The following is a 26,470-nucleotide window of genomic DNA, read 5'->3' on the forward strand; positions in this document are numbered from 1 at the left end:
CCCACCCTGGGGACTTCAATCCCCCCCCCAGGGTGGTACACCCCCTCAGTCTCTCTCGCCCCTTCTCTCACAGGCAGCTTCGACGCCAGCTCAGCCTCGTGATCATTGCCCGGCTGCTGGACCAGCAAGGGACGCTCCCTCTCTGGCAAGAGAAGACCCAGGTGAGTCTCTGCCTCAGCATCCGCTGGGGAAGCCCGGCCGGCTCCTCCCGCTTCTTTTCCCGAAGGTTGGGAGCCTCAGGCCGGCGGAGTCCAGGTGGGTCTGAATTTTCTGCTCACATCCTTGCATTCGACGGTTACTTTTTGCACGCCTACTATGTGCTCAGCCCTGAGGATAGAGCAGTCAGCTGGGAGCAGGTATTACTTTTTCAAAATATTGTGGTAAAATATACATAACATAAAATTTACCATTTTAACTTTTTTTTTTTTTTACCATCTTAACAATTCTGAGGGCAGAGTTCTAACCGTTTTGAAGTGTGCAGTTCCACAGTCTTGTGCAACCACTGCCACCATCCACCTCCAGAACTTTTTCATCCTCCCGGACAGAAAGTCTGAATCCGCTGAACACAACTCCCATTCCCTCCTCCCCAGCCCCTGCTTATATAATTTTTTATAGGTGGAAAAACAACAAAGGTGAAAACGAACACTACTAAATTAATACTGCTCGCCCCCAGTGACCCTTCTGCCCCATGTCAGGCATTCTTGGGGCGGCAGGGGAGGAAGTGTCTTCTTTCCTCCACCCTCTGCTCTCCAAAAAGCTCCGACTGCAACCTCCTTGCAGCTCAGAGAGCAGTAGTTCAGGGGCCCTGGGGGCAGCATGGGTCACAGCCAGCCCGAGGGCGGGTGGCAGGGGGCTTGAGAATGCTCTCACCGGCCTCCCCCCACCCCAAGGGTCTCCCTGGAACCCCAGAAGAGCTGCTGGGTGCAGCTGAGCCGTCTAGTTCTACAGCACGAGACAGGCAAGGCAGTCCCGGCGAAAGGCTGCGTCTCTAGTCACTGGAGGTACACGGGGCAGGCCCGCGGCCAGAGCGCTGAGAGGATGTTCTGGGCGCTCCTGGGGCTGGTGGACCACATGGCTGAGTCTGAGAGGCCACGATCGCAGGGCGGGAGCTCAGAAAGGTGACCGCTTGGGTTGGCTCATCTAAGCAGGCCCGGCCTGGCTTTGCCCCGGCTGCCCCCTCGGCCTTCCATGCTTTCCCCAAGACTTAGGACGGCGTGAGTGTCTTCTCACCCCAGTTCCAGCTGAAGTGTCACCTTCCGCAGGAGGCCTTTGCTGACCACCCAGTCCAAAAAGTGCCCTGGCACCAGCACACTCTGAAAGTATTCATGGTGCTCACCTCCTGATATATTTTTATTTGTTCAGGGTCTGTGTACACACACACACACACACACACACACACACACACACACACACACACACACACACACACACACACACACACACACACACACACACACACACACACACACACACACACACACACACACACACACACACAGCATCAGCAGCTCCTTGAGTGCAAGGACCAAATGGTTTCTGCTCACTACTGCCCGTCAGCTCCTAGCACAGTACCTGACACACACAGGACCTCAGCACACACGTGTGGGCCGAAGGAACCCAAGGTTGAGTTCCCGGGTGTGCAAAGGAAGGTTCCCCAGGCAGAGACCTTGGGAGGGCAGGAGTGGAGGGTGGCCTGCTCAGGGGTCACTTCACAAAGGTGAGAGCCTGATGACAGAACATCTCTGCGAGAAAGAGAACAGAGGGGCCAAACGGTTAGGGGCGGGACAGGCAGAGATGCACCAGCGAGGACAAGACAGAGTGATCCCAGGAGGCTCCCGGGGTGGGGGCAGCCTGGTAGACAGGCTTTGGTGTTGACCCGAGTGCGGCCACCGAGCTCCTCGGAGAACCCAACACATGTCAGCAGGGCGGAGGTGAGAGGCCAGAGTGTCGAGATCAGGAAAGGCAGGACTGGCTGCACGTGGTGGGTGGGGGTCGCCGCCGTCTGTCCGGCAGCGCTTGGCAGCGATCAGGAAAACACAGGCTGGCTCGAGCATGAGGGTCAATTCAAGGCTTGGGGTTTTGTTTTGATTTGTTTTTTATTAGCCAGAGCCTACGCAGGGGAGACTGCGGGGAGCGTGATGAGGGCCAGAGAGTGGCGAGGGGAGTGGTGCTGGGGAAGAGCTGGGTGGTCTGGCCTGCCGGGGACCTGGAGGGGAGGCGAGTGAGCGGGGCTGGTGGGGGCGGGGCGGGAGGATGCCTCCCCCAGGGAGAGCTGGCCTGGGAGCTCCCAGCCGTCTGGCGTGGAGTCCAGCCCTGCCCTTGCGGGTCCCAGCTCCAGGGCCATCCCACCACACCTGTCACCCACCTGCCCGCGTGCCTGCCGTGCGTTCGTGAGACCCCAGCCTAGCGCCTCCTGTGTGCCAGGCTCTGCACCGGGAGACGACCTCGGAGGAGAGGGTGTGAGCGTGAGAGAGGCAGGCCGAGGGCCCCGTGACTGACTCTGCCCGAGGGCAGCGAAGTGGCTTCCAGAGCCGTCCCGAGCCAGGTCTCGAAGGGCGCGTCAGTGCTCGTGCCACAGGAAGGAGAGAGGCAGCAGGCGGGCCAGGCAAAGCTGCGCCAGACCCGCGGCGGCTCGAGGGGCAGACGGGCGGCTCTAGCCTGCCCGCTGTCCTCCTGATGTGCTTCCCTGTCCCCCCTGCAAGCCCGCGGCTGCTGCACGGCCTCCTGCCAGGTCTCTGGGCCGCAGGCGCTCCCCTTTCCAGTCAGGCCTGCCGGCGGCTCCTTATGACACACGCCTTCAGAGGGCCACCTTGGCCCTGCAGCCGCCCACGTCAAGCCCCCACGCCCCGCTTTCCCCACACCTCCTCGACCACGTGGCTGCCTGGGCCCTCCTCGCAGGCCAGCCCAGCCACCCTCTGCACGTGGCTCTGTGCCTGGAGCACTTCTTCCTTTCCATCCGTTACATCCCACCCGAAGTGGTGGCTCTAACGTGCTGCAGAGCATGGCTGAGCCCCGGTGCGGGACAGATGGGGAAACGGAGGCAGGCACGGTTAGGAGACTTCTCAGGGTCGCACAGTGGGAAAGCCGTGGAGCCAGGATGCAAACCCAGGTGCCTGGGACCCCTGCAGTGTGCTGTCTCTGCTTCTCCAGCCCCTTCCTTGGATCCTGTTGTGGTGACGGCCTGGACCACACCTGCTGCTTCAGCTGAGGTGCCCGGCTGGTCCCTTGAGCTTTGGTCCTGGCTGGCAGATAGGAGGACAAGGGCCGGCCCTTCCTTCATCCATGCATAAGTGCTTGATAAACCTTAGCAATTGATTTACCGTGAAGGGGACTTCAGTGGTTGAGAATTGGCTCGTCGAAGGAGAGGATCTGGGGTGAGTGCCCAGGCAGCGGGTTCTCAGGGCACCGCTGGGCAGGAGGAGTCCCTGATGCCTGGATCGCTTGGTTCTCCATCGCAGACTGCAGCCGGAGGCCCCAGGAGCAGGTGCTGAAGAACTGAATTTGAGGGACAGGACTTCTGTAGGTGGTCGGGATGCAGCAGCCCCAAGGCTTGCATCTTCCAGGAGAGCCTCAGGTTCAAACTGCTTCCTTCGTGTTGTTCCTGCAGATCATGGGAATATCCCAGAAACAGCAGGGTTTTGGCCCCAAGGCACTAGTGTGCTCCAGACACGGCTCAGGGCACTGAAGATACAACCCTGAACAGCGTTCATTCAGTCTCCTCCCCTCATGAAACTCAGCGGAGACAGACACAGGCACCAAGAGAGAAGTAAATCTTTGGCATTCCAGATGGTGATAAGTGCTATGGAGAAAAATAATGCCAGATAAAGAGGAGGGGGAGTGTTGGGGGGATGCTGTTTTATAGGGGTGAACAGAGAAGGGGACATTTGAGCACCAACCTAAAGGAGCCACGCAGGTTTCTTGGGGAAGAGCATTCCGGGCAGAGGGAACAGCCGGTACAAAGGCACTGGGGCAGGCAAAGGCCTCTCAGGTTGGAGGCAAAAGGAGAGGCTGGTGTGGCTGGAGCAGAGGGCTGAGGGTGGGTAGGAGGAGCTGAGGTCAGAGGTAAGTGGGGACTCAGGTGGGGGCTTGACTTTCATGCCAAAGTGGAGAGCCACTGGAAGGTTTTGATTAAGAGGAGGGACATAATCTGATTTTTAAATTTTTTTTACAATTACACTGGCTGCTGTGTTGAGACTAGACTGTTGCGGGTGGAAGGAGGCAATTGCAGTAATCCTGGCAACAGCTGATGGTGGTTTGGCCTGGGGAGATGGCGGCGCACGCAGGTGGCGAGCAGTGGTGAGATTCTAGGTGTATTTCCCAAATACAGCCAGCGGGATGTGGAATGGGAGAGAAAGGAGGCGAGGAGGCCTCCAAGACCTATGCAGCTGGCAGAATGGAGAAGCCCTTTACTGAGACAGGCAAGACACAGGTGGAACAGGTTTGGAGAGAAATCGGGAGTTCGTTTCTTATCCCAGGCCACCTCTTACAACACAGCAAGCCTGCTTTGTCAAGCCACGCCTTCCAGTTTGGAGATTGGAAAACACAGGCTTCGAATGGCCAAAATCAAGGGAGACAGAGTTCTGCATCTACTATGGAAAGGCCAGCTGCAGACCTGACCTGCTATTCGTTCATTTGCTCATTTAACAAATGCTTATTAAGCATATACAATAGTCCCTGCTATCCGCGGGGGATACAGTCCAAGATGTCTAGTGAGTGCCTGAAATGATGGATAGTACTGAAACCTATACATGCTATGTTTTTTTCCTATACATACCTACCAATGATAAAGTTTAATTTATAAATTAGGCACAGTAAAAGATTAATAACAATAACTAATAATGAAACAGAACAATTATAACAATATACTGCAATAAAAGCTACGTGAGTGTGGTCTCTCCCCATCAAAATATCTTATTGTATAAACTGGATGCCTTTTTCATCATAACTAAGCCCTTATCATGCACTGCGGCCATAACTTTTACATTTTGAGATGCAGTAGCAAAACCAGCATGGGTTTCTTTTTCCTTCTTCACAATTTCACGGATAGATTTGTTCTTACTGTAGATCTTAGCAACCTCAGCATGTGATTTTTTTTCCTTCCTTCTAAAGTCCAGAACTTTCACCTTGTCACTTAAAGGAAGCACTTTACGGCTTCTCTTTGACATATCTGAATTGCCAGCATCACTACCCTTGTGCGTTGGGACCGTTATTAAGTAAAATAAGGGTTACTTGAGCACAAGAACACAAGCACTGCAGTACTGCGACAGTCGATCTGATAACTGAGACGACCACCCGGTGACTAACGGGGTAGGATCCGCTGGGCACAGGGACGTTCACATCCAGGGAGGAACGGAGCAGGACTGCGCGAGATTTCATCACGCTACTCGGAAGGGTGCGTGCGATCGAAAACTTACAAACTGTTTATTTCTGGAATTTTCCATTTCATATTTTCGGATCTCGGTTGACCACGGGTATCTGAAACCGTGCAAAGTGAAACTTTGGATAAGGCGGAACAACTGTGCCATGTGCCAGGTGCTGTGCAAGGCTCTGGGGACACTGCAGTGACCCAAAACTGTCCTCACGGAGCTTACGTTCTAGAGTGGGGCAGGCGACAAGTAATAATAAACATAACAAACAAGAAAATTACATAGCATGTCAGAAGGGGTGCTTGCTGCTGGGCGGGCAGGTGTGTGTGTGGGGGGCTCACTGGGAAGGTGGGCCCGGAGGAAGGCTGGAAGGCGGAGGGGGCAGCCGCGCAGTGTCCGGTCAGAAGGCCCAGGCAGGGCACAGGCTCCAGGGAACAACAGGGGCCACCCGGGGCCTCGCAGACATTTAAGATGCTGGCCTTCTCCGCTGGGCCGATAGAAGCAGCTGCTGGAGTCTGAGCACAGGAGGGACCGCCGTGTGGACAGTTGCCTCGCCGGAACTGTCTGCCGCCTCTTGCCGGACAAACCGACAAGGCCAGCGGAGGCCTGCCTTTTTGGGTGATCATTTGCTTCTTGCCTGGGGACGTCTGTCCTAACAGGCTGAGTGTTTGCAGAGACAGCTCCCAGCGGTGGGGGTAAAGTGGGGAGGCGTGCTGGTCAGAGCCTGGCCCTGCTGGGACCCACGCAGCCCAAATAAGTCCTGACCGCGCAGAGAAGGGTGTGTCTCCCAGGGAGGGGATGACTGCGGCTGCCAGAGTTGGGAACAAAGGAGAATAAGCAATCAGAAGGCAGCAGCTTGCCGTGCTGAGCAGAGTGAAGCTGTTTTCACAGAGTGAGAGGAAAACCGTGGGAGCAGCCAGCCACTGCTGTGTGCTCCCCGGCCCAGCCCGGCCCGCCCAGGGCTCCTAGCAGGGAGGGTCCCAGCTGGGGCGGGGCTGCCTGCCGAAGGGCTGCTTCTGGGGGCGTGGGCTGCAGAGCCCGCTCCTGTGCTTGCACAGCTGTGAGCCCGGAGCAGGCAGGGCTGTTTTGGAAACTATCGCCAGACTTGGAAGGCCTGAGCAAGGCGGCACAGCTCTGGTGTCGGTGGAGCTCTAGATGGTGCCTCTCTTCGCCCAGAACCTTCCCCCTCTCTCTCTCCCTGCCTCCTGCCCTCCCTCTCTGAAGGGATCAGACGCTAGGCCAAGAAGCCCTGGCCCCCTTCCAGGAGCCGAGGCCCCGGGCCTGACTCCTCGCCCTCACTCAGCCCAGCTGCTCTTGTGGGCTTTCTAAGCCCGTGGCTGGCTGAGGTGCTGAGCAGGTGTCTGCGGGTGAGTCAGGGGGAAGAAGCCAGGTGTGCCAGGCAGGGCTGGGCTCGGGCAGGGAGCTGGCCCAGAGGCTTAGCCCTCGCCCTTTGGGCCAGCCTCCACCTGCTACATCTAAAGACACGGTGCCTCTGTGAACTCCCCTGGCCCAGCTCTTTCCTTCTGCATCCTCCCTCCCCAGGGTTACAGGTGGCCTCAGAGGGGCCCAGGGCTCAGAGACTGCCTGCCTCCTGAAGCCCCGGCCGTGAGTTAGCTCTGGGGCAGCTGGTGGTCCTTGCTGGGGCCCACCCGAGGCTGCCCAAACCAGGTGCAGGGGCTGGGTGGGAAGGAGTGGCTGGATGCAGACACCTGGACTTATGCAGGCCACGTGCCCCCATTTGTTCAGAGATGGGGGGTAGGGCAGCTAGCAGATTGGGTGATATAATACATTAACCAAAGGGCAGTGTGTGCACCTCGCGCGGGAATCCCATTCCAACAAAGCAACTGCCTAAGGACATTTTTGAGACAATCAGAGAAAACTGAACACAGGTGTTTGATCGTGTAAGGAATTCTTGGTAATTTTGTTGGGCAAGAGAATGATGTGATTATGTTGGGGAAAAAAATCCTTATCCTTTTCTGTTTGAAGCTCTTTGTGGGTAAAATGATACGGTGTTCGGATTTGCTTTGAAATTCTCTGGAAGGAAAAAGGCGGAGGGGGGCTGGGGGCGATGAGTGCAGTCATCGTTCTCGTTCACAGAGATGAGCAGGGAGGTAGTTCTCAACCTCTCTTCTTTCAGGAGTGTTGAAAACGCGGGTGGTGAGAAGTTAAATGACAATAGAGGGCCAGCAGGCCTGAGCAGCAGCTCAGGGTGGGAAGGTCTTGTCCTGTGGCAGAGGAGACCCTCTTCTGGTCTTGGTTCTTCTAAGCCCTGAGTGTCTGCTCAGTCCCGGGATGTGGGTTAAGCCCTCCTCATTCACTTGTGTAAAGGACGCATGCCCTGCGAGCATGAGAGCCTCTTCTCCCGGGAAGAAGGGGTGTGCTTGTCTCCATTTCACAGATGGGGATAGGCTCCGAGAGGCCACATGGCTCCCAAGGGAAAAGGTGCCCCCAGGTCGTGGAGCCAATGGTCTGGCTCCAGAGCCTAGGCTCTGACCCATGCCTGCCAGCCGGCGTGTCCCGGCCATGCGTCCCCGAAGTGCCCCAAGCACTCGTGAGTTATGGCCGCCCTTCTCTCCCCAGCTGTCCTCGCTCAGGCATCTCCTGAGCCTCATGAGGCCATCAACCCTGGGGCAGTACCTGGGCCCTGAGACCATGCCGCCCGGCCAGGAGAAGCAGCCAAAGGCCAGTGCCCAGCTAGACCACAAGGTGAGCACCCAGCCCCTGCCCGCCTCTGCCAAGGCACCACCCCAGGGTAGCAGGGAAGGCTGGGCTGTCCACAAGGCACAGCGGGGGGCCTTAAGGCTGCCCATCCCGAAAGCCCAGGGCCTCGGGGCAGGGCCCAGCCAGCTACTCCCGCCCATCTCCCCAGAGCCTGTGCCCCTCACGGAGGCGCAGTGGGCACAGGCGTGCAGGCTTGTGAGTTTCGCTGTGGCCTTTGCAGCCTGGCGTGGCTTTGCCAGCCGCGTTAGAGAGGATGCAGGAGCTGAAGCGCTGGCGAGGGGAGTGGGGTGGGAAGGGAGTGCCCTAAAGGAGAAGCCCAGGGAATGTTCAGATGCACGAGGCCCCATGTTTCCTGCGAGTGGAGCTGGGTGCAGCTCCCTGTTCCTATTTCCCGTGGTCCTCACTGGGGCTGAGTCCTTGGCCTTCCCCCAGTTCTTCCTAATTGACTTTCCAGATATCGCCCAGCTTTCCTGAAAGCCATGCTTCGGCGGCAGTCAGGGGCGACAAGGTACCCCAGAGCCCTGCCGGTTGTGGGGCTTGGAGTGGTCAGGCCTGTGGCCGCCGGGGGTGAATGTCAAGCGGGGGGGGTGGTGTAGGGGCTTCAGCCTGGGAGTCCCAAGCCTGGCTCCCTGGGGAGTTGGGGGATAGAGCTCAGTGAGCTCCCCCATCCCTGGGGACTCAGGGATGAAGGTTGCAGATAGGCATCCTGCTAATTTAGGAAGGCGGTAGTTCCAGAAAGCTCACCCGGGGGTTGGATGTTGACATCCAGAAGGCCAGCCTTTGGGCATCATTCTGCAAATCAGATATAAGTGAATTAATTACAATGAATACAAATGAACTGTTAAGAAGATATGACAACCCCCAGGTGTACGCTGCTCTCCTGGAACTCGCAGGAAAGGTTATCTCTCAGTTGTGCCTAATGTCGGTGAGTTTACGTGAGCTGTCCCCGGGCCCTGTTCCCCTTTGCCGGCTGTTTCCCCGCGAAACTGGAGCTCGTTACGGAGGTTAAGTCTGGGTGTTCCGGGGGCTCTGCAACAGAGGTGGGGTCAGCCCCTGGGGGTGGTCCGTCTGAGCAGGACACAGGTGCGCAGGCCCCAGGTCTGGGCTGGGGGAAGGGAAAAAGAGAGAAGGGGAGGGGCGAGAGAGAAGAGGAGGCTTGCGTCTGGTCTGACCAAGGAAAAGCTGCCCTCCAGGCCCCTGGGGCCGCCTCTGGACCTCGCCTCACAGTCTGGTAGCAGATGTGCCTTCAACAGCCTGGGAAGAGAGGGGAGTAAGCGGGCTGAGGGTATCCTTTTATATTTGAGGACTGTTTTCGTGCATGTAGAGGAGGCTGTGAAGTGTCAACCCCGGTCGGCTGCATATTGGAAATGACCCATTTGGCCTGGAAACACAAGGGGCCGGCGTGTCTTGGCCTGGTGCTGGTCCAGGGCAGCAAAAGCGGCAAGTGAGGCCCGGGCAGCTCTTGGATGCCTTTGCTGCAGCTCGAGCCCGCTGGGATTGATCCTGCTCCGAGGTAGCCAAGAGCAGAGAAGGGATGTGGAGGGGTGGGGCTGGTGCGGGCACAGGGCAGCAGTCTGCACAGCGACGTGGAGCATCCTGTCCCCCTGGGCCAGGTACTCTCCAGACCGGGAGGGCCGGGTGGGGCAGACGACTGGACTTCCGCAGCCCAGCCCCACTCCCCGCTGAGCCCACGGACTCCTCGTTAGGGCCCAGGCGTGTTTCATCTTCAAAGATGATCGGGCTACTCACTGGCCGAAAAGAGCGGGGGCGTCATCTGCCCTGCTTTACAGGGAGTGGTGGTCTGGGCTGGCCGAGCCTTTTATCCCTAGAGCTCGAAGTCTTTGCCTTCTTTCTGCTTGGGGTGCAGCGGGGAAATTAAGGCCGGAGTGAGGTTGGCCTGAGGCGACCCAGCCTGGAGGAAATGGGGACAGGCCCTTCCCAGCGTTTGGGGCAGCCCTGCTGGGCCCCGCCCCCAGGCCCCTCACTCCTGTCTGGGAGATTTCCTGCCAAGACTGCTGGGTCTCAGCCCTCCTCCAGCTCTGCACATAAACACTTCTGCCAGCCTCTGCTCCCCACCCCGCCTCCTGTCTCTGCCTGGGGCCTTGGCCCAGGCTCCTCCCTCCCCCAGGAAGCTCCCAGCCGCCTTCTCCTGGTCCTGCCTTCCCCGGAGGCTGGGTGCTCCCTGCCCGGGGTGTGACTCTTCTCTCCTCACTGATCCCATGGCTTTGCAGTTGTCCCTTGACTTGTCTGTCTCCCCAGCTAGACTGTGGGCACAGCTGGTGTCTCAGCATCGCGTGCTGTGTTGGGCGCTAGATGGTTGAATGAGGGCACAAATGAATGAATGCAGTTGTAATTCTCCCGCTCTGAACTCTCTCTTCCACCCCATTCTGGCCCTCCCACCCCTCTGCTGGAAAGCACCCTCCCTCTGCACGCCCTCCACCCTCAGACCAGCCTCTGTGTATAGGCCCCCTTGTCTCTTGATGTCCTTGTTTCATTAAGGCTACAAGGGTTGATGGCCTGGGCTTCTCCTGTTGGAGGCCCTTGACTTGGGAAGTGTCACCTGCTTATGAGAGAACCAATCACAGCCATTGTTTGTAATTATAAGCTAGTGAGATTCCTGCCTGAGAAAGCTAACCACCAAGTTCAACAAAAGAAGCAACTTGCTCCTTCTGCAACACTGCAGGGGGTGGGGGTGGGATGGGAGGCGGGAGGGGGCTGGGGGGGGCGGGTTCTGTCCTAGCTCAAGAGTCAGAAAGTGTCCTAGCAAATCAGGGCAGAGCTTGTGTGGAAAATAGGAATCCTGCTTCTGAACGGGGTGACGGAGTACTTTGAGCATTTTAAAGTGCTTTTGGCTAAAGAAGTTGCTCAGCCCCTGGGTGATTTTCGGCAGCCCTGTGCTTGCCTGGTTTGAGAGGGGTTCTCCCAGAGGAGAAGGAGCATCGAGGTGAGAGTGACGCCGGGGGGTCTGGGGCTGCCCTGCGAGGAGTTTGCGCCCCGCGTGTTTGAGAGAGGTGGGCGAGGATGTCTTAATGCAGGCTTGTACTCTGAGAGTTGGCCTCCAGATGCTTCCCTCTGGCCCATGGGTACCAATTCTGCAAGAGGCCAGCTCCTTCCCAGGCCTCCGTGTGTGTGTGAGGCTGTCCTTTCCGCCTCTGTGCAAACATCTTGTAACTGGACTCTGGATTTCACTGTCTCCTCAAAGCGACGAGCTCAGCCGTACAGCCCAGAACCAGGGGTTTCCTGGGGACTTTCTGTTTTCTTTTAGCTGACTTGCCTCAACCATATTTGCCCAGACTTAACTCATTTTTATCGAGATGACTGTCTTGTTAAACCTCCGTCGCGTGTGACGTTCCTGTTGACCACACTTCCCTACCCTTCCTGACTTCTCCCTGGCCTTCTGCCACATGGATGCTACAGTGAAGGAATTTGGGGCTCTGTATTTCCCCTAGGGATTTGGAAGGTCTGTAGAACCAGGATCTTTATGGTAGGGTGGAACTTTTCCCCCAGTTTGGTTAAATTTGGGAAGTTTGAGGAAGTTAACCATCTCTCTTTCCATTGTGTGGAAAGAAAACTAAGGCCACGGAGGGGGATGTCCCAGCATTGGGGCTGCACTGAGGCACCCGCCGGTTCTGTCTCCTCCTCTGCCCCTTGGGCACACCCTCCTCAGAGCCCGACCGTGCCCTCACGGGACAGACAGCCGGGGACCCACGGAGGGTTCTGCATCTGTGATGGGCCCTGACCCCCCAGGGCCCAGCCGCAAGAGGCCACCCCACCCAGACTGAGCCTGGCAGCTGCAAGGGGCTCCCATCGGCTTCCTCACCCTGCGCACGCCTCCCCACGCACGTGGCCTGTGCTCCCGTCTGCGTGCTCGTGAGGCTTGTTTATAGGAGAAGTGCGTGTGTGAACAGGGAAGGGGCGGGCTGTGCTCTGGGCTTGGCTGAAGCTCGGGTGAACCCCGCCCTGCCTCACAGATTCCTCTGAACTCACGCCTGGCGTCTCTGCACATCTGCAGAGGGCACGGGACTGCCGCGCATGTGTGTGTGTGTGCACGTGTCCTGTGCGTGCGTGTTGTATGTTGTGTATCTTTACGGTGTGCCCGTGTGTTAACAGAGTTGACAAACAAGTTCTACTGCTTTTACTCCTGCACTGGCCTGTCCCTGTGTCGGGTGACCCTGCCGAGAGCTGCCCTACGTGACTGGGTGTGGTTGGGGAGTTGGGGGCTGCCCTCCGGCTCTCTGCGCCCTGCGCTCTCCCGCTGCCACTCGACACCAGCAGGGGGACGTGGACTCCCTCAGGCTTGGCTGGGGCACAGGCTCCTGGCCCTCGTGGCACCCAGAAGGACAGGTGGAGCAGGAAGCCCTCCCTCTCCCTCCACTCTCTGCCTTCTCCCCTGAGCTGCCTGCCCCTTGCCCCACACCTTAGGGAGAGCCACGCCCACAGGGCTGGGGGCCTTGGTCAGGCCAAGATTAGGGGGACTGGTTTTGAAGAATGGACAGTGGCTATTGAGGACCCCTGAGTTCCTCCTCTGGCTAGGCTGCGTTGGGTTCCTCCTCACTTCCTCCAAAATGAGGAACAGCTGACACCTTTGGAAGTAAACTTCGAAGAGGTGACCCCTGGGGAGGTGACCTCTGGGTAGCTGACCCTAAAGGGAGATCCGTGCCCCAGATACACATCACAGCCACCTGAGTGGCCGCTGAGCCCCTCCACAGTGGGCACCTCTGAGCGTCTGCAGGCGCGTGGGGCCGGGGGCCCAGGCCAGCTTTGATTGACTCCCAGGAATTCTGGCTTCTTTGCAGGTGTGCGAGCAGGGCTTACAGTGGTGTTGTTGAGCTGGGGAGGAGAGGCTTAGATTCTGCAGGCGGCTGTTGTTGAAGCCCAGTCAGCCCGAGTCCTCGGCAGCTCTGGCCTGCCCTCTGGCCTGCCCCCCCCCAGGCTCAGTCCTCCTAAGGACCCTTCAAGGGTCCCTCCCGTAGACACCGTCCTTACCCCATGCGGGTGACTCACCTGCTTCTGCCCCAGGACCCCCCTGCCTCTGTCTCTCCATCCTTCAGGTCCCCCTGGACAGCTCTGCGATCGTCTTTCTCCCATTCTTTCGTAGGAATAAGCGAACCTGAGTGCCTGTCACATCATATTCAAACCCCCCCATCCAAGGCCTGTGTCGGCTGGCCCTGCTTCATCCATGCGGTTTTTCTCCTGTGCGTCAAACCACTCCATTTGATTCCAAGCAGGGGGTGTCTTTCCCAGAAACCCTCCATTCTCAGGCCCGTGTCTTTGCCCTGCTGGTCCTCCTTCCTGGCGATGCCAGGCCTGTCTCTCCTGTCCTTGGATTACGGTGGTCATGACAGTCTGTTCGCTCAGCCAGTGGCTTGGCCACACATTGCTTCACACACCTGAACAGAGTCGCCTTGGAGGGTTGGGTCCAGGGTCTATCTCAACCACATGCTTCCATTAAAATGCCTGCCCTGAGCAGGTACAGTCTGGTGAGGGACCTTCTCCCCCCACCCCGCCCCCGCCACAGCTGCACCCAGCCCCGCCCAGCAGCCTCGGGAGTGTGGGTGGGGGGAGCAGTGCCCGCTTGCGGGGTCTTAGTTTCCCGACCAGGGATCGAACCCAGGCCCCAGCAGTAAGAGGGCCGAGTCCCAACCGCTGGACCACCAGGGAGTTCAGCAGCGCCTTCTAGGAGCCCTGTGTAAGCAGCTTGGGCTCAGCTCCCACTGTCACACACCTGAGCGGGGAGCGGGAAGGGTGTGTGAGGCCCCTCACTAGCTGTCCTCAGCCTGGAGGGGCAGTTGCCAGACAGACCATGGCCCCCTCAACTGCTCTTCTGCTCACCGCCTGTCCTGTCCCTTCTCACCCCGTCTTTGCCAGGACCCTGTAGTGACAGAAACACAAGCACACGTCCCAAGAGGTCCTGGGACGGCTCATCAGGCTCAGCTGGACCAGGGCTGAGCAGTGTCGTGAAACTGCAGTGTCGCTCTCTGCATGTCTAGGCTCTGCCTTTTGGTGCGTTCGCAGGCAGCTTTCCCGCTGCTTCTGAGACACCCCGGGCTTATTTCCTTCCCTCTGCAACCCTAGCCAGGGGGAAAGAAAGAGCTTCTGTCCTGGATCCTAACAGAGTCCCAAAGTTGAGTCTCATTGGCCTGGCTTGGGTCATGTGCTCACCTCTAAGCTAATCACGTAGCCGGGCGTGAAGTGAGTGGCCAGCCCAGGTCACACATCTTTCCCTGGAATCCGGGCTGAAGTCCCCACTGTGCGGCACCTTGGCCTGGGTGTAGGGGACGGGAGGCTGGGACTCGACAAAGGAGGGGGCAGGACCCTGGGCACCAGGAAGCCTTAGTGTCCATGGCATCCCTCTGGTCTTCAGCCGTGGGCAGAGGCCTTGTTCTCTAACACCCATGGGACATATTAGGAGGGCAGTGCTTCCCCGGGCACTGGCCATGCCAGCGCGCCAGGAGACAATACAGAGTGTGAGAAAGATAAGAAAGAGAAGGGAGGAGGCCGTTGCTTTTGAGGAAATGGCTTTTGAGGAAGCCACCGCTCCATGGGGCCCCTCCAGCCCCCGCCAACACCCTGGCTGGTTTCAGGGGCTCCCTCCAGCTCTGGAATCCGCGTACTGATGTACACGTGCACACCCAGGCGTAGATTCTCAAACACAGGCACCGAGAATGTTGTCCCTCTCTGGGCGGCAGGCAGAGCTGGGTTTCCGTTCCAGATCCCCCTGGGGTCAGGGTCTCTAGTCCCAGCTGGAGGAGCAGGAAGGGCCAGCCAATCCCCCCACCTGTCAAATCCCCCCCGCCCCCCCCCCCGCCCCCGCCATGGCCAGCAGGAAGCCAGAAAGGAAGGGTGGGCTGGGTGAGAGCGCTCCAGCAGGGGTTTGCCTGCAGCCCCTCGGTTCCTCCCACCGCAGACATAGGAGGGGGGCAGATGCGCTGAGATAACCCCCTGCAGCAGGTCCACAGGAACAAAAAGCCCTCGGCCTTCCTGCTTTTGTCTCAACTGCATCTCTAGTTCCCTCCCCTCCTCACTACCAAGAGCAGGGGCCAGGGCTGCTCAGGGTCGAACTCCAAGTTCAGGATAGAGCTTAAAAAAAGAATACCTCTGTCCCTTTCAGGTGAGTTCAGGGTCTCAGGTCTCTGAACCCACCTCCTCTGGGCAGCTAGAAGAGCAGGTGAGGGGCTCATCTTCTGAGCTACCTGTGGAGGGGGACCCATGCGGGGCCCCGAGGTCCTCTAGCAGCCTCAGCAGAGACATCCCATCTCTCCGCCCCGCTGGGCCCTTGAGACAAACTTTCTAGGCAGTGGCCATTCCCAAAAGCTGAGCTGGAAGCGCTGGTCCTGTCCAGATGCTGCCAACCCATCTCCCATCAGCCTGCTCCGTGTCTAGGGCTCCACGCACCCCCACGCCTAAACAGGCACTTTCATTTACAGAACTGAGTGTCTGGCCTTGCAAGCCCCCGGGGTGAGTCTGGCAAGTCCTGCCTGCGATGTCTGTTCTCTGGCCTCTGTGCCCTGTGCTTCCAGGGACCTGGGCTAGGAAGAGGGGCCGTGTCACCATGTCATTTCCTAGGGATGTGGGTCATGCGTCCTTGTCACTTCCTCCTCTCTAGGACTTATGAAGGATGACCTGTCCTGGTCAGAGCCACTTCCATACTCAGCTTTCCTGTGGGCACAGCCCTCTGCTTGCTGCTTTGGTGCTTGCCCAAGCCAAGATCAGAGAGTGCAACTTGGAGCAGGAACGGCCTGGGCAAGGGGAATAAATCTTGCACTTAACTTGTGGGGCGGAAGAAGTTAGGAAGAAATAGCACCTAGAGATGGTGGCAGGTGTCACGCTCCAGGACAGGTCCAGACGGGGTTCCCCTAAAAAACGCGTCCCCTCTCCCCCTGAGCCCTGGTGGACACACTAGCCAGATGAGCTTCAGTCTGTCCCCAGTCTGAGACTCTTGGCCTGCGGCCTGCAAGTAGCCCTACCTCAGGATTACTCATGACTGACTATTTCTGTTGTTATTTGTCCAGCCGGTGTGTGATGGAGTACCTAGACCATGCCCTGGGGCTCAGGCCTGCTGCCCCGACTCTCCTCCCCAGGGGGGAGCCTCAGCCTCTCCCTGTCCTGCCTCTAGCAGGCCCTGGGGCCCTGGCTGTGCAATGCAGAAGGGCCTTGGTCTCTCTCCAGGGTTAAATCCCCTTTAGGGAGCATGAGCGCGCGTGCAAGCACACGCGCGCACACACACGCGCACGCACAGCTTGTTCACCTTAAGAGAGCACGTACAGACGTTTGCATCGGGCCTAACACTTAGTGGAGATGGTCGTGCAGTCAGGGGACCTCTCCAGGCTCAGCTTCCACATCTACTGAAAGTGAAGGTCAGCAGGACCTCTGTGGGAACCCGCTGGGTCAGGGCACTGCGCAGTAGTGCTGTAGGGCTCAACTTGATAAAAGGAGAAAGAAAGGAAGGAAGGAAGGAAGGAAAAGAATTCATCAGGGCCCAGCTCTAGCCTTGGGTTTGAAATGGCCCAAGGCGGACCAGCGCGGCTTCACTCTTTCCCAGGCTTCATTGGTTCTAGAACTGACCTTCAGCACGTGTGTTTGCAGCGAAGTGTCTCTGAGGGAACAGAACCCCTGAGAAGACCCACACGTGGCAATGACAGGACCTATGGCAGAATTCTCCTCCTGGACCTCCAGGCCTTCCAAACGGGGACGAGAGCAGCCCAGCCAGGCTGCGGCTGAATGCAGGTCCCCCAGGACAGGACCACTCCCAACCCCAGAGCCTGTGAGCCTGGAGAGGTGAGACCAAGGGAGGCTGCCCTGGGGTCCTGGCATCCCGGGCAAGGAACCGGACAGCAGCTGGCCTTGAGGGCCAGCTTGCCGAGCGGGAGCCGGCGACATCTGCAGTGTGAGCCCCTGGGCCCCAGCAGCCTGGCTGGAAGGCTGTGTCCTCTGAGTCAGTGTGTCCTCCCCAGCAGGTGTTCCTGGGTCAGCCTTAGTTCTCCCCCCACCACCACCCCCATGCCCCACAGCAGCTGCCCCAGAGCCTGGCTGGACCTGCTCCCCCAGGACCCTCCAGCCAAGAGCAAGACCCACCATCCCCCGCCTTCCTTGTACCCCCTCTGCCCCCCACCGGGCTGGCAGCCTCCAGGGAGGGGGCTGGGTTCAAAGGGTTGCCTCGGGTGAGCCTGCGCTCTTGGTCGGAACTGCGGTGGGAGAAACTATTACGTTCTGGCCAGAGCGAGTGGCTTCCTGGGAGATCCTCTCCCTCCCCCTCTCTGCCGTTTCTTAGCATAAATAACCCACCGCCAGCTCCCTTGGCATTAGCTAGAGGGGAATTTTTCCAAAGGATGAAGTTCCTGGGAACCGTCCACCCTTTTTCCCTTTCGTCTCATGACGAAGGCTCTGTACACCAAGACTTGGCTGGCGGTTCCTGGGTCAGAACTAGCTGGACCAGAAAAGGAGACACTGGCTTTCCCCTCCCCTGGCCCCTTCGCGGGTGACAAGCCCAGTGGGCTGTCCCTTATCTCTCTGCCGTGTCATCCTTCCCCAGGGAGAGGACGGGGCCCCATCTCCAGGCTCTAGAGCCAGGAGGGAGGCATCCTGCACAGAACTTCTCAGAAAAGTCTGTCTGCCAGACTCCAGGGAGAGACCTGGAAGGTGGAGCTGCAGGCCCCGCTGGCAGCAGCGGGAGGGGACCATCCTTTCCTGTCGGCATTGGGTTCGGGCACGTCCCATGCCTCAGACTCTGCCTCTCCCCAAGTCGTGGACTGAGGTTTCCTGGCCCCATTTCCCTTGGGGGCTTCCCAGCCTCCACTCACGCCCCAGTCGGGAGGTGCTGGGTGGGTGGCCTGAGCTGGGGAGCACCCGTTCTACAGACGAGATGCCCAAGCTTGGATGGATATAGCCCCCGCTCAAGGTGTGCCCCTGCACTGCTCACTAACCCTGAAGCCACCCGGCACCCTCCCCTACACCCATACATACCCCCACCCGCCCATAGGGACTTGGAAGGGGCCTCAGACAGGAGGAAGGGCCACCTTGCACTGGCCGCGCTGATGCCTGGCCTCTTTCCAGCCTCCCTTTCCAGTATCTTGAAAGAGAAGACAGAGCCCCACGTTTCTGTGGTGCCGGCAGGACAGGAGCGGGCTTGCTGAGTTCAGGAACTGGTCACAGCACAACTGGAGCAGGAAACGCAGCTCTCACACCTGGCTGTTGACTGAGCGTCCTACCCAGTCTCCCGCCCGGCCCTGCCGGGCTCCTGGGCCAGCCCCTGCCCTCCCCACCGGAGGAAGTTTCTAGAGGACGGAGACCCAGGTTCAGCCTCCCCCAGCCTGCTAGAGCCCCAGTTTCTGCTCATGGTTTGCTTCTCTGACCTTCACAGAAACAGGGCCTGGGAGAGGAGGGTTGAGGTGCAGGAGAAGCCTGGCGTGTCCCCGGCGCCGCGGTCTGTCCCTTTGTCTGGATGAGAGCGGAAGGACCCTCTCTCACCTCTCCTCTCAGTGCAGAGACCGCGGGGAGGAATGGTCTGGGCGACTCTGCTGATAGCGAAGCCCTTTTCCCCAAAGAGGGGAGAATGCTCCCGCCCTCCTTCCAGGTAGTGGGCATGGTTCCCACGTACCCTCACCCACCCTTCGGACGATCGGCTTATACAGTGTGGTTAACAGGGCTCTTCTTCAGAACTACCTCCTCCTCCTTGCTATTCTCGTCCCCCCCCCCAAAAAAAAAACAAACGTATTCAGAATAGTTTCCCTGGGATTTTCCCTCCAGATTCAATTATGGGAATCGGCATTAAGAATGAAGTTGTGAAACCCGTACACACGTAGCCGCTCTTTGCTCTCAGTAAATCCCCGCTGCACAGGCTTTCCTCCAGGGCACTCCTCAGATCCCAGGCCCACCCTCACCACGCCCCCCTACCAGGAAGATACATTCTGCAGGGGAGGGGAGATCAGGGGTCTGGGGGCCTGGCCAGGGCCTCCACCTGAGCCCGCGGCCCAGCGCCTCCACGCCCCCTTCGGTTGGGGGAATGTTTACAGGTGAAAGGTCCTTCTCTCCCCTCTGCCACAGCCCTCCCAGGCTTTCACACCCACCCTGCAGACAGGCCCCCCCTCCCGGCCGCCAACCGACGGCTCCATCGCCCTGGGATATTTTCTTTGGCTTCCACCACCTCTCACCATCAGCTTGCTCAATGCCCCTCTCTCGAAGAGGGTGCTTCCCAAGGTCACGTCCCTCTCCCCTGCCCCGCACCTACCCCAGACCCACCTGGGCTCAGTTGTTTATCGTTGGCATTGTCTGGTTTAAAATTAATTAAAAATTTTGTCATTATAGTCTGATTATATGAGTAAAGCACACACATTGTAAAGAAATTATCTTAAAGAGAAAAAAAAAAAGACGGAGGAAGTGTAATCCTTCTGAGAGCCGTGTTTTCACTTCGGTGGATTCCATCCCAATGGATTCCATCCCCTGCTTCCCCCAAGTGCCCCCAGTCTGTCCTCCACAACCCAGGCTCCCTGCTCCAGAGCAGCGTGGAGTGGCCTCCACTGTCCACTGTCTGGTCCCTCTGCTGCCAGCCCAGTCCCCAGGGCGCCCCTCTCTCCCCGCTCCAGTCCAGCTCGTGCCCCAGCAGCGGTCAGTCCCCCGGCGAGTCCTGCCTCTGCTTCTTGCATCAGCCCGGGATCTGTCTGGTGGTGTAATCTTGGCTGTGCCCCACCCGCACAGGGCCACCTTCACCTCAAATCCTACGGCTCCTTTGAGACCTGGTTTAGTCACTTCCTCCCTGAAGCCCTCTCAGCTGCACACCACCACCGCTGCCCCGCCCTCCCCAGAAAAGCCAGAAGGACCCTTTGTCCTCCTGGTCCACAGGAACGCTGGGGCTCAGTATTCAGTGTCAGTAACCAAATGATCGCCTTCCTGAAGCATCTTTTCCCGTCTGACGTCTGAGTGTGTGTGGCTGTGTCTTAGTCAAGGTACACTGTCTAGCACACAGGCTTGAGCCTGCTTTAGGGGGTTGGGACGGCGGGAAAGAGCCGTTTGCCACGACTGCAGAGTTCAGGAGTTCCGACTGCCGTGAGCCTCCCGAGGGCAAGGCCAGGCTGGGGAAGGGGGACCCAGCAGGTGGACCCTGCTCACGGAGGCTGGATCTTCCCCAGCCCGGGGCAGCGCCGCCTGGAGACACACCCAGTGGGCCCCCTGCTTTTCCCCACTGCCAGGTGGCATGCCACCCAACCCGGCCAGCCTGTGGTATCAGCCACCTGTGGGCCTCAGCTGCTGTGCTGAAGGACAGGCTGGGTCCTGGGCAGGGCAGGTGCTGCTGGAGGAGGGGGGCCGGTGGCCTGTGGCCTCAGGATTTTGCACGTGGTGTTTGAGCTGGAGAAGACGACACTCTAGCGTGTCTGATGCCCTCAAAAACCGTTCTAGCTTCTGCCCTAAGGAGGCTGCTGGGTCTGTGCAAAGAGGCCGTGACCGTTTCTGGGGCACCACCGGGTGCTCTAAAGGGGGAGGATGATAAGGGCAGGGGAAGTGGGGGGGCAGGGGAGCCTTGGCTGGCTCTGAGCTCCAACCCCATTATCACCAAGCTGGAGCCCTGCTGGCCATCTCTAGAGCCTGCCTCTCCTCCCGGCTCAGCCTCAGGGCTGGTTATCTGCCGCAGGCATGATGGTGGGGTGCTTCCTGCCGCCCCTCCTATCTTAGGAGGGGCCTGAAGGGGACAGGGCAGCAGGGGAGCGGGGGAGGGGTATGCCCACTGAGCGCCAGGGGCAGGCTGTCTTCACAGCGGGGGCCTCGCCTGCCTTTGGGGTGGGCGCTCCCGTACTTCGTTTTCTCTGCACAGCAGGTGAATGTCTCATAAATGAATGGGCACCAGCAGAGTCCAAGGGCACCCCGGGATCTAACGTAGCCTCTGATCACATAGAATCGGCCTTCGTCCTGTTTTCACCCCTTGGTGTCCAGGGGGCAAGAGCGAGGGTATGAGTAGGTGGGTAAGGTGGGCGAATGCTCAACCAGACCTCCTGCCCTTTGCCCCCCTCCCCTCGCCAGCCTCCTCCGGTCAGCACGGTGGGAGTGTCTGGACTGAGCTGCACATCTGTCTGTGCAGGGGTGTCCCCCTGGGCTGAGCTGGGCACCCATGGGGGACCCGTGTACGCATATAGTGGACAGTGGCATCTGGTCACAGTGCGCAGAGGCGTGGGTGCCACAGGGAGCAGAGCAGAGACCTCGGGGACCACAGACACCAGGCAGAGCTCAGAGTGGACAGGCCCCTCTCGCCCACGGGCTTTCTCCTCTGGAGCCCCAGGATGGGGCTGGGTGACAGTGTGGGTTTCTGGATGGCAGAGATTTCTTCCTTTTCTGAGGCGGGGGAGCATGGTTATTCCTCAGGGGCAGAGCTCTGAGTGAGCGGGGCCCTCCTTGAAGACACCTCCCCAGACACTGTCGCAGAAGCCCAGGGCTGGGCCGGAGCTGCACTCAGGGAAGCCTGTCTCTCCCCAGGTCTGCTACCTGTGTCACAGCCTCCTGACGCTGGCTGGGCTGGTGGTCAGCGGCCAGGACGTTACTCCAGACCAATGGGTGAGTCTCCCAGGAGGCTGGGCTGGGGCCCCTGGGGGAGGAGCCCAGCCCGCTGCCAGGAACTGGGAAGAGTGGGAGGCTGAAAAAGAAGCAGGCCTAGGGGAGCCGGCCTCGTCCTCCTCCCAGCGTCCCACCAGACCTTCCCAAGGGATACTGACCCGTGCCCCCGGTTACCCCGTGCCTCCCCTCCCTTTCCTGCCTGACTTTTGGGCAGTCACTCAGACCCGTCCTCCTCTTTCTCCGATTTTGTGCTCCCCTCCCCGACTGTGGCTGCCGGGCCTGTGCCCCGCCCCCCACGGCCTCTGCAGGGAGAGCTGCAGCTGCTGTGCATGCAGTTGGACCGCTGCATCAGCACCCACATCCGGGAGAGCCCCCAGGCCATGCACTGGACCACACTCAAGGACCTGGCTGCCCAGACCTACATCCGCTGGCAGGAGCTGCTGGTCCACTGCCAGCCCCAGGTGGTGCCCACACCAGCCCCCAGGCTTGGGAAGGGAGGGATGTGGTCAGGCGGCTGACCGGAGCCCTCAGTGTGTCCGCCCCCTCTGCAGCTGCCGGGTTCCTGGCTGGAAGATGGGGGCAGAGGGCAGTGCGGGGAGACGTGTCCTCGGTGGGCCATCGCCATTCTTATCGAGAGTCAGAGGCCCCGTGTGGGAGTGCGGGGAGGGAGGCACAGCGCAGGTGACTCCAGGCTGAAGGCAACGAAAAGCTTCACCCCGGAGAGGGAAGAGCCTGGGCCACAGGGCCGCTCTGTCGTGAGCTGTGCCAGGAAGGGGCAGCAGAGGCACCAGCTGTCCACCCTCTGCCCAGTTGTCCTGTGGGCCTGAGGCTGGCCTCCCACTCTGCTGGGGGGACGCGCCCAGGCTGCCCTGGTCCCTCCAGTTTTTGTAGCAGCAGCACTCACGCTCCTGACTCCCTCAGACTCCCTGGGTAATAAATACTCATAGCTAATGTTTATTGAATAAAGACCCTCTTCTACATGAATCCACGTAACCTCCATGAGGCAGGTATTGTTATGATCCCATTTCACAGATGAACAAGCTAGCCAGAGTCACTGAGAGGTTAAACAGCTTGCCCCATCATGCAGGCCGGGTTGTGCAAATATCAGAACCAGGGCACAGAACCAGCCTGACTCGCGAGCCCGCACACTTAGCACAGTGCAGCCCCCGCTCTGGCAGCCTCCCTTCTGGCCTCTGTCCCTTCCTCCAACAGGCAGCCCTCTCACCCCTTCACCCCCAGCCCTGGATGCAGATGAGCCGGGTCTCGTAGAAACTCTTTCTCCAACCCCCCTCCCAATGCTCCCGGGCTCCCAACTTGCCTTTCCTCTGACTCCCCTCCGCTTGTCCTTCCCCCGTAACCTCTGACCTGGGACTGACACATCAGCCACAGGCTGTGGCTTGGGTCTCAGATTTCACAAGTCTCTGAGAAAACTGGAGAGCAGACCTCATCCTCAACCCCTAAGGAACTAGATCACACTGGTCTCTGGTGAGAAGCGGTGTGTTTGTCATGAAAAGAGGGAAAAGTGATCCGTGGCCTGGCCGAGCCAGGGGGCAGGTCCCACCTTCCTCTCACAGCGCCCTGTGCCTGTGAACAGGGAGTAGAGAGAACGGAGGCAGAGCTGTGGTCGAGTGGCCCGTTGACCTGCCATGTCCTCACCTGGCCTGGCAGCCCCAGGAGCCCTGTGGCTCAGCATCCGGCACGGAGGAGGCCTTAGTGGAAATTCAAGGGATGCTGGAGCGCCAGGGAGCGTCACATCGGTGGGCCCTACCTGGGCCCAGACCGTCACACCCTGCTTTTCTCTTTGCCACAGACCCAGTACTTCAGCCCCTGGGAAGACATCTAATGGAGCAGGGCAGGGGTGGCCCAGTGCTCCTGGCCCTGGCAGGAAGTGAACATGGCCCAGCTGCCTGGAGGCGTGAAGAATGGAGACCAGAGGAGGACCAGCCAGCTGAAGCAGGCACCTGCCTCCCCCGCTGCCCTGAGCCCCCTCCGGGCGAGGATCCTGCCTCTCGCTGCCTGGCTCACCTCTCAGCTCTCCTTCCCTTCCCCACCGTCTCCTCTCCCCGAGACCTTTGTCTCCAAAGCTCTGGTTTTCCTGGGCTTCCTGGGTCCTCCGGCCACCATCCTCCCCACCCTCCTTCCCATCTCTGTGTGTCCCTAATGTGAGGGTTCCTTGTGCACGCTAAAGTCTCATTTCAGCATCATTGGTTACAAGAGTTCCTTCAGTCCCTTACTGAGGGCCCGTGCTCAGCGCCCAGTTCCCTGACTTCTCGCTTATACTTTGCAGAATTCTCACCCCAGGCAGTCATGTGCCCCGCCCCACCCCCTGCAGCTGAGGGCTGTTCGTAAACCTTCAGGGAGGAGCAGTTCTGGCTGTGGCCTGAGAGCTGTCAGACACCCAGGGAGCAAGGATGGGGAACGTTTGTTTGGACTGGTCTGGGACCGGGACTCCCCACTCCCCGCTGCCACTGGGGAAGATCCGGAGTGAGGTGGTAGCTCAGGGCTGTAATTGCACTTAATTCAGCTTGTTGTTGAGCTCTGAAATCAACTCCCAGACTTAGGAGTTGGGCATGGGGGGCAGTGCCGAAAGATCGTTCCCAAGACTTTTGGTTTCCCCTCTGCCTTACCCAAGATCAGTTTTGTGGGCCCTGATCCCTAAACGGGTGCTGGACGTCTTTGACCTGCTCCCCTTGAGAAGTGAGTGAGCCTTCGGTACCCCCAGGAGATCCTTGGGGATCTGCCCACACGTCCAACCCTGAGAATCCGTTGCTAGTCCCTGACCCCTCCTGACTCCTTCCTGGGTTGGGATGGGGTTTTGCAGGGGCCACAGGAGGTAGATAGGAGGTAGCAGAGGAGGAGCCCTGCCCACTGGGCCGGTGCCCCTTCCTCAGCTCCACCCTAGCATCTGCCAGTGGAAGGTCACCATGGCTGGCGCTTGTGACTCTCTCTGTTTATTTGTCCCTCTCCTTTGTTTCACACGGGGGTCAGGGTAAGGCAGGTTAAGTAGGAAACTGCCCCCAAATAAAGGACCTTCAGGCCAAGTGCCTCTATTTGCAGCCCCGAAGTGTAGCCCATCGCTTCCTGGGCCTGTTTTGGAGGCTCTCGCTGGGTCCCCAGAGTGCTGGGAGCCAAGGCAGATGTATAATTCAGAGAGCACGAGCACACGGCCGAGGGCCGGGCACCACGTCTCCCTGCCTCTCTTCCTTCGCCAGGTGAGAGGTGGAAGAAGCTCTCTGCCAGGGAGGCTTGGAGGCCCAGGCGGCTTGCCTGAGAGTTCTGGTTTCTGTTCCTGGCCACATCACAGGCCCCCTTGGCCAGGGCACCCCTGAGGCCCCAGCGGCATCAGGTAGGCCTGAGATCCTCCGATAGCAGAGCTGTGCCGAGCCACCGCCTTCACCCTCCCTCAGGGCCGCCCCTGCCCCTGATCCCCGGCTGTTCAGTTTGCTCTGGAAACCTGGAAATCACCTTTGAAATTTCCTTTCTTCGTTCTCGCAGCCAAGGGCGGAGAGGGAGTAGGGAGCCCTGAGAGTCTGAAGCAGGGAGCTTCCAATTCTCGAAGCCGCCCCTGCTGGGCTCTGAGCAAGGGTTCGAGCTGTCCAGCGTTGCAGGCTCTGGAGCCCTCCTGCCCAGGCCCGGTTCTCATGCACTGCCCCCCTCCGCCCCAGCTCCCGGAGACACTCACCCCCAGGAGAGAAATAGATGCCAGGGAGAGAGGAGGTGTTGGTGGCAGCTCAGGCCCTCCAGAGGCCTCCCTGTAACCTGAGCAGAGGTGAGCACTTTGAGGTCACCCAAGGGCGTACGGCGTCCCCCGGGACGTGTAATGGGCCCCCGCTGGAACTGGCTGGGAGCTGACCAGATCTTCTAAAACCAGTCCAGGACCAGTTAGAGAGCCAGCCTCTAGGCCGAGAGTTCCACAGTGATGCTGGCAACTTCGCCACATACGCTTTCCAGATCCCTAAGCCCCTGGGGAGAGGCTGAGGGATATCCTGGTGGAAGCCACTGGAAAGGCAGCATCCGGGGCTGTGATGACGGATGTTCTCCTGCTTCCTTTGGCGATGGTGGTAGGGAGGGGCTGGAAGGGAAAGGCTTCCCAGGTGGACGGCTTTGATAACTCTCCTTTAGGAGGAAGTGGAGAGAGGAAGTCCTTTTCCTATGTCCCCACTCCCCTCGGTCCCCAGGCCCTCAGGCCCCTGAAGGGTGGCTGACCCAGGCTTTTTCATTTCCCCCCTGTGGGGTGACAGCAGCTCCTGACTCCCTTGGAAGTTGGCCAGACAGTGTTGACTACAGAACCCCACTGTGACCCCTCAGCCCCGCCCTCACCCCCCCCTCAGAAAGCAGCCTCAGGAGAGCTGGAGTTCACAGGAGGGGCACCATGGTGCATGACCAAGGTGTGGGAGTGAGGGGGGGCCTTGCTTTCCAGAGAAGACTCTTGGGTCCATCTCTAGGGGCCGGACTGAGCTGCCAGTGGGTCCTCAGAGAAACTCGGGGGGCATTTAGCACAGCTGCCTTTTCTTGGCCACACATGGTTGAACAAATGGGGAAAGTAAGAGGGTCTGTCAAGGCCTAAGGCCTGAAAAGTGGATACCTTCCATAGAATATGATAGACAGGCCCTGAGGAGGCTTGACATACCTATACACAAGTCTTTTTTTTTTTCCCCCGGTATTAGTAACTTTTTTTCTTCTTAATTTAAGACCCAGGAATCCTCATTTTTGACCAGTTGTGCTTTTATTTTAAAGTATGAATCATGAGCAAGTAGTCATGTAGGAAACTTTATCTCCTGCCCAACCACCCACGGAAAAGACCAGCACCGGAAAGGAACAGAATGCAGCAGAAAATGAGTGAA

The 26,470-nt window shown here is 59.0% G+C and overlaps 1 protein-coding gene across 1 annotated transcript in view; it reads left to right on the forward strand.

The window, feature by feature from the left end:
- The window catches only part of FAM178B (family with sequence similarity 178 member B), a 94,770-nt gene extending 71,301 nt beyond the window's left edge, over nucleotides 1–23,469 (forward strand). The window contains 5 exon segments of the mRNA XM_060170005.1: nucleotides 74–161; nucleotides 7,947–8,072; nucleotides 21,549–21,626; nucleotides 21,935–22,087; nucleotides 23,437–23,469. Coding sequence (XP_060025988.1) covers nucleotides 74–161; nucleotides 7,947–8,072; nucleotides 21,549–21,626; nucleotides 21,935–22,087; nucleotides 23,437–23,469 — 478 coding nt within the window.
- The last annotated feature ends 3,001 nt before the right edge of the window (nucleotides 23,470–26,470 follow it).

Source organism: Lagenorhynchus albirostris, chromosome 13 (genome assembly GCF_949774975.1).
Source record: "Lagenorhynchus albirostris chromosome 13, mLagAlb1.1, whole genome shotgun sequence".
In the NCBI taxonomy this organism is placed as follows: Eukaryota; Metazoa; Chordata; class Mammalia; order Artiodactyla; family Delphinidae; genus Lagenorhynchus; species Lagenorhynchus albirostris.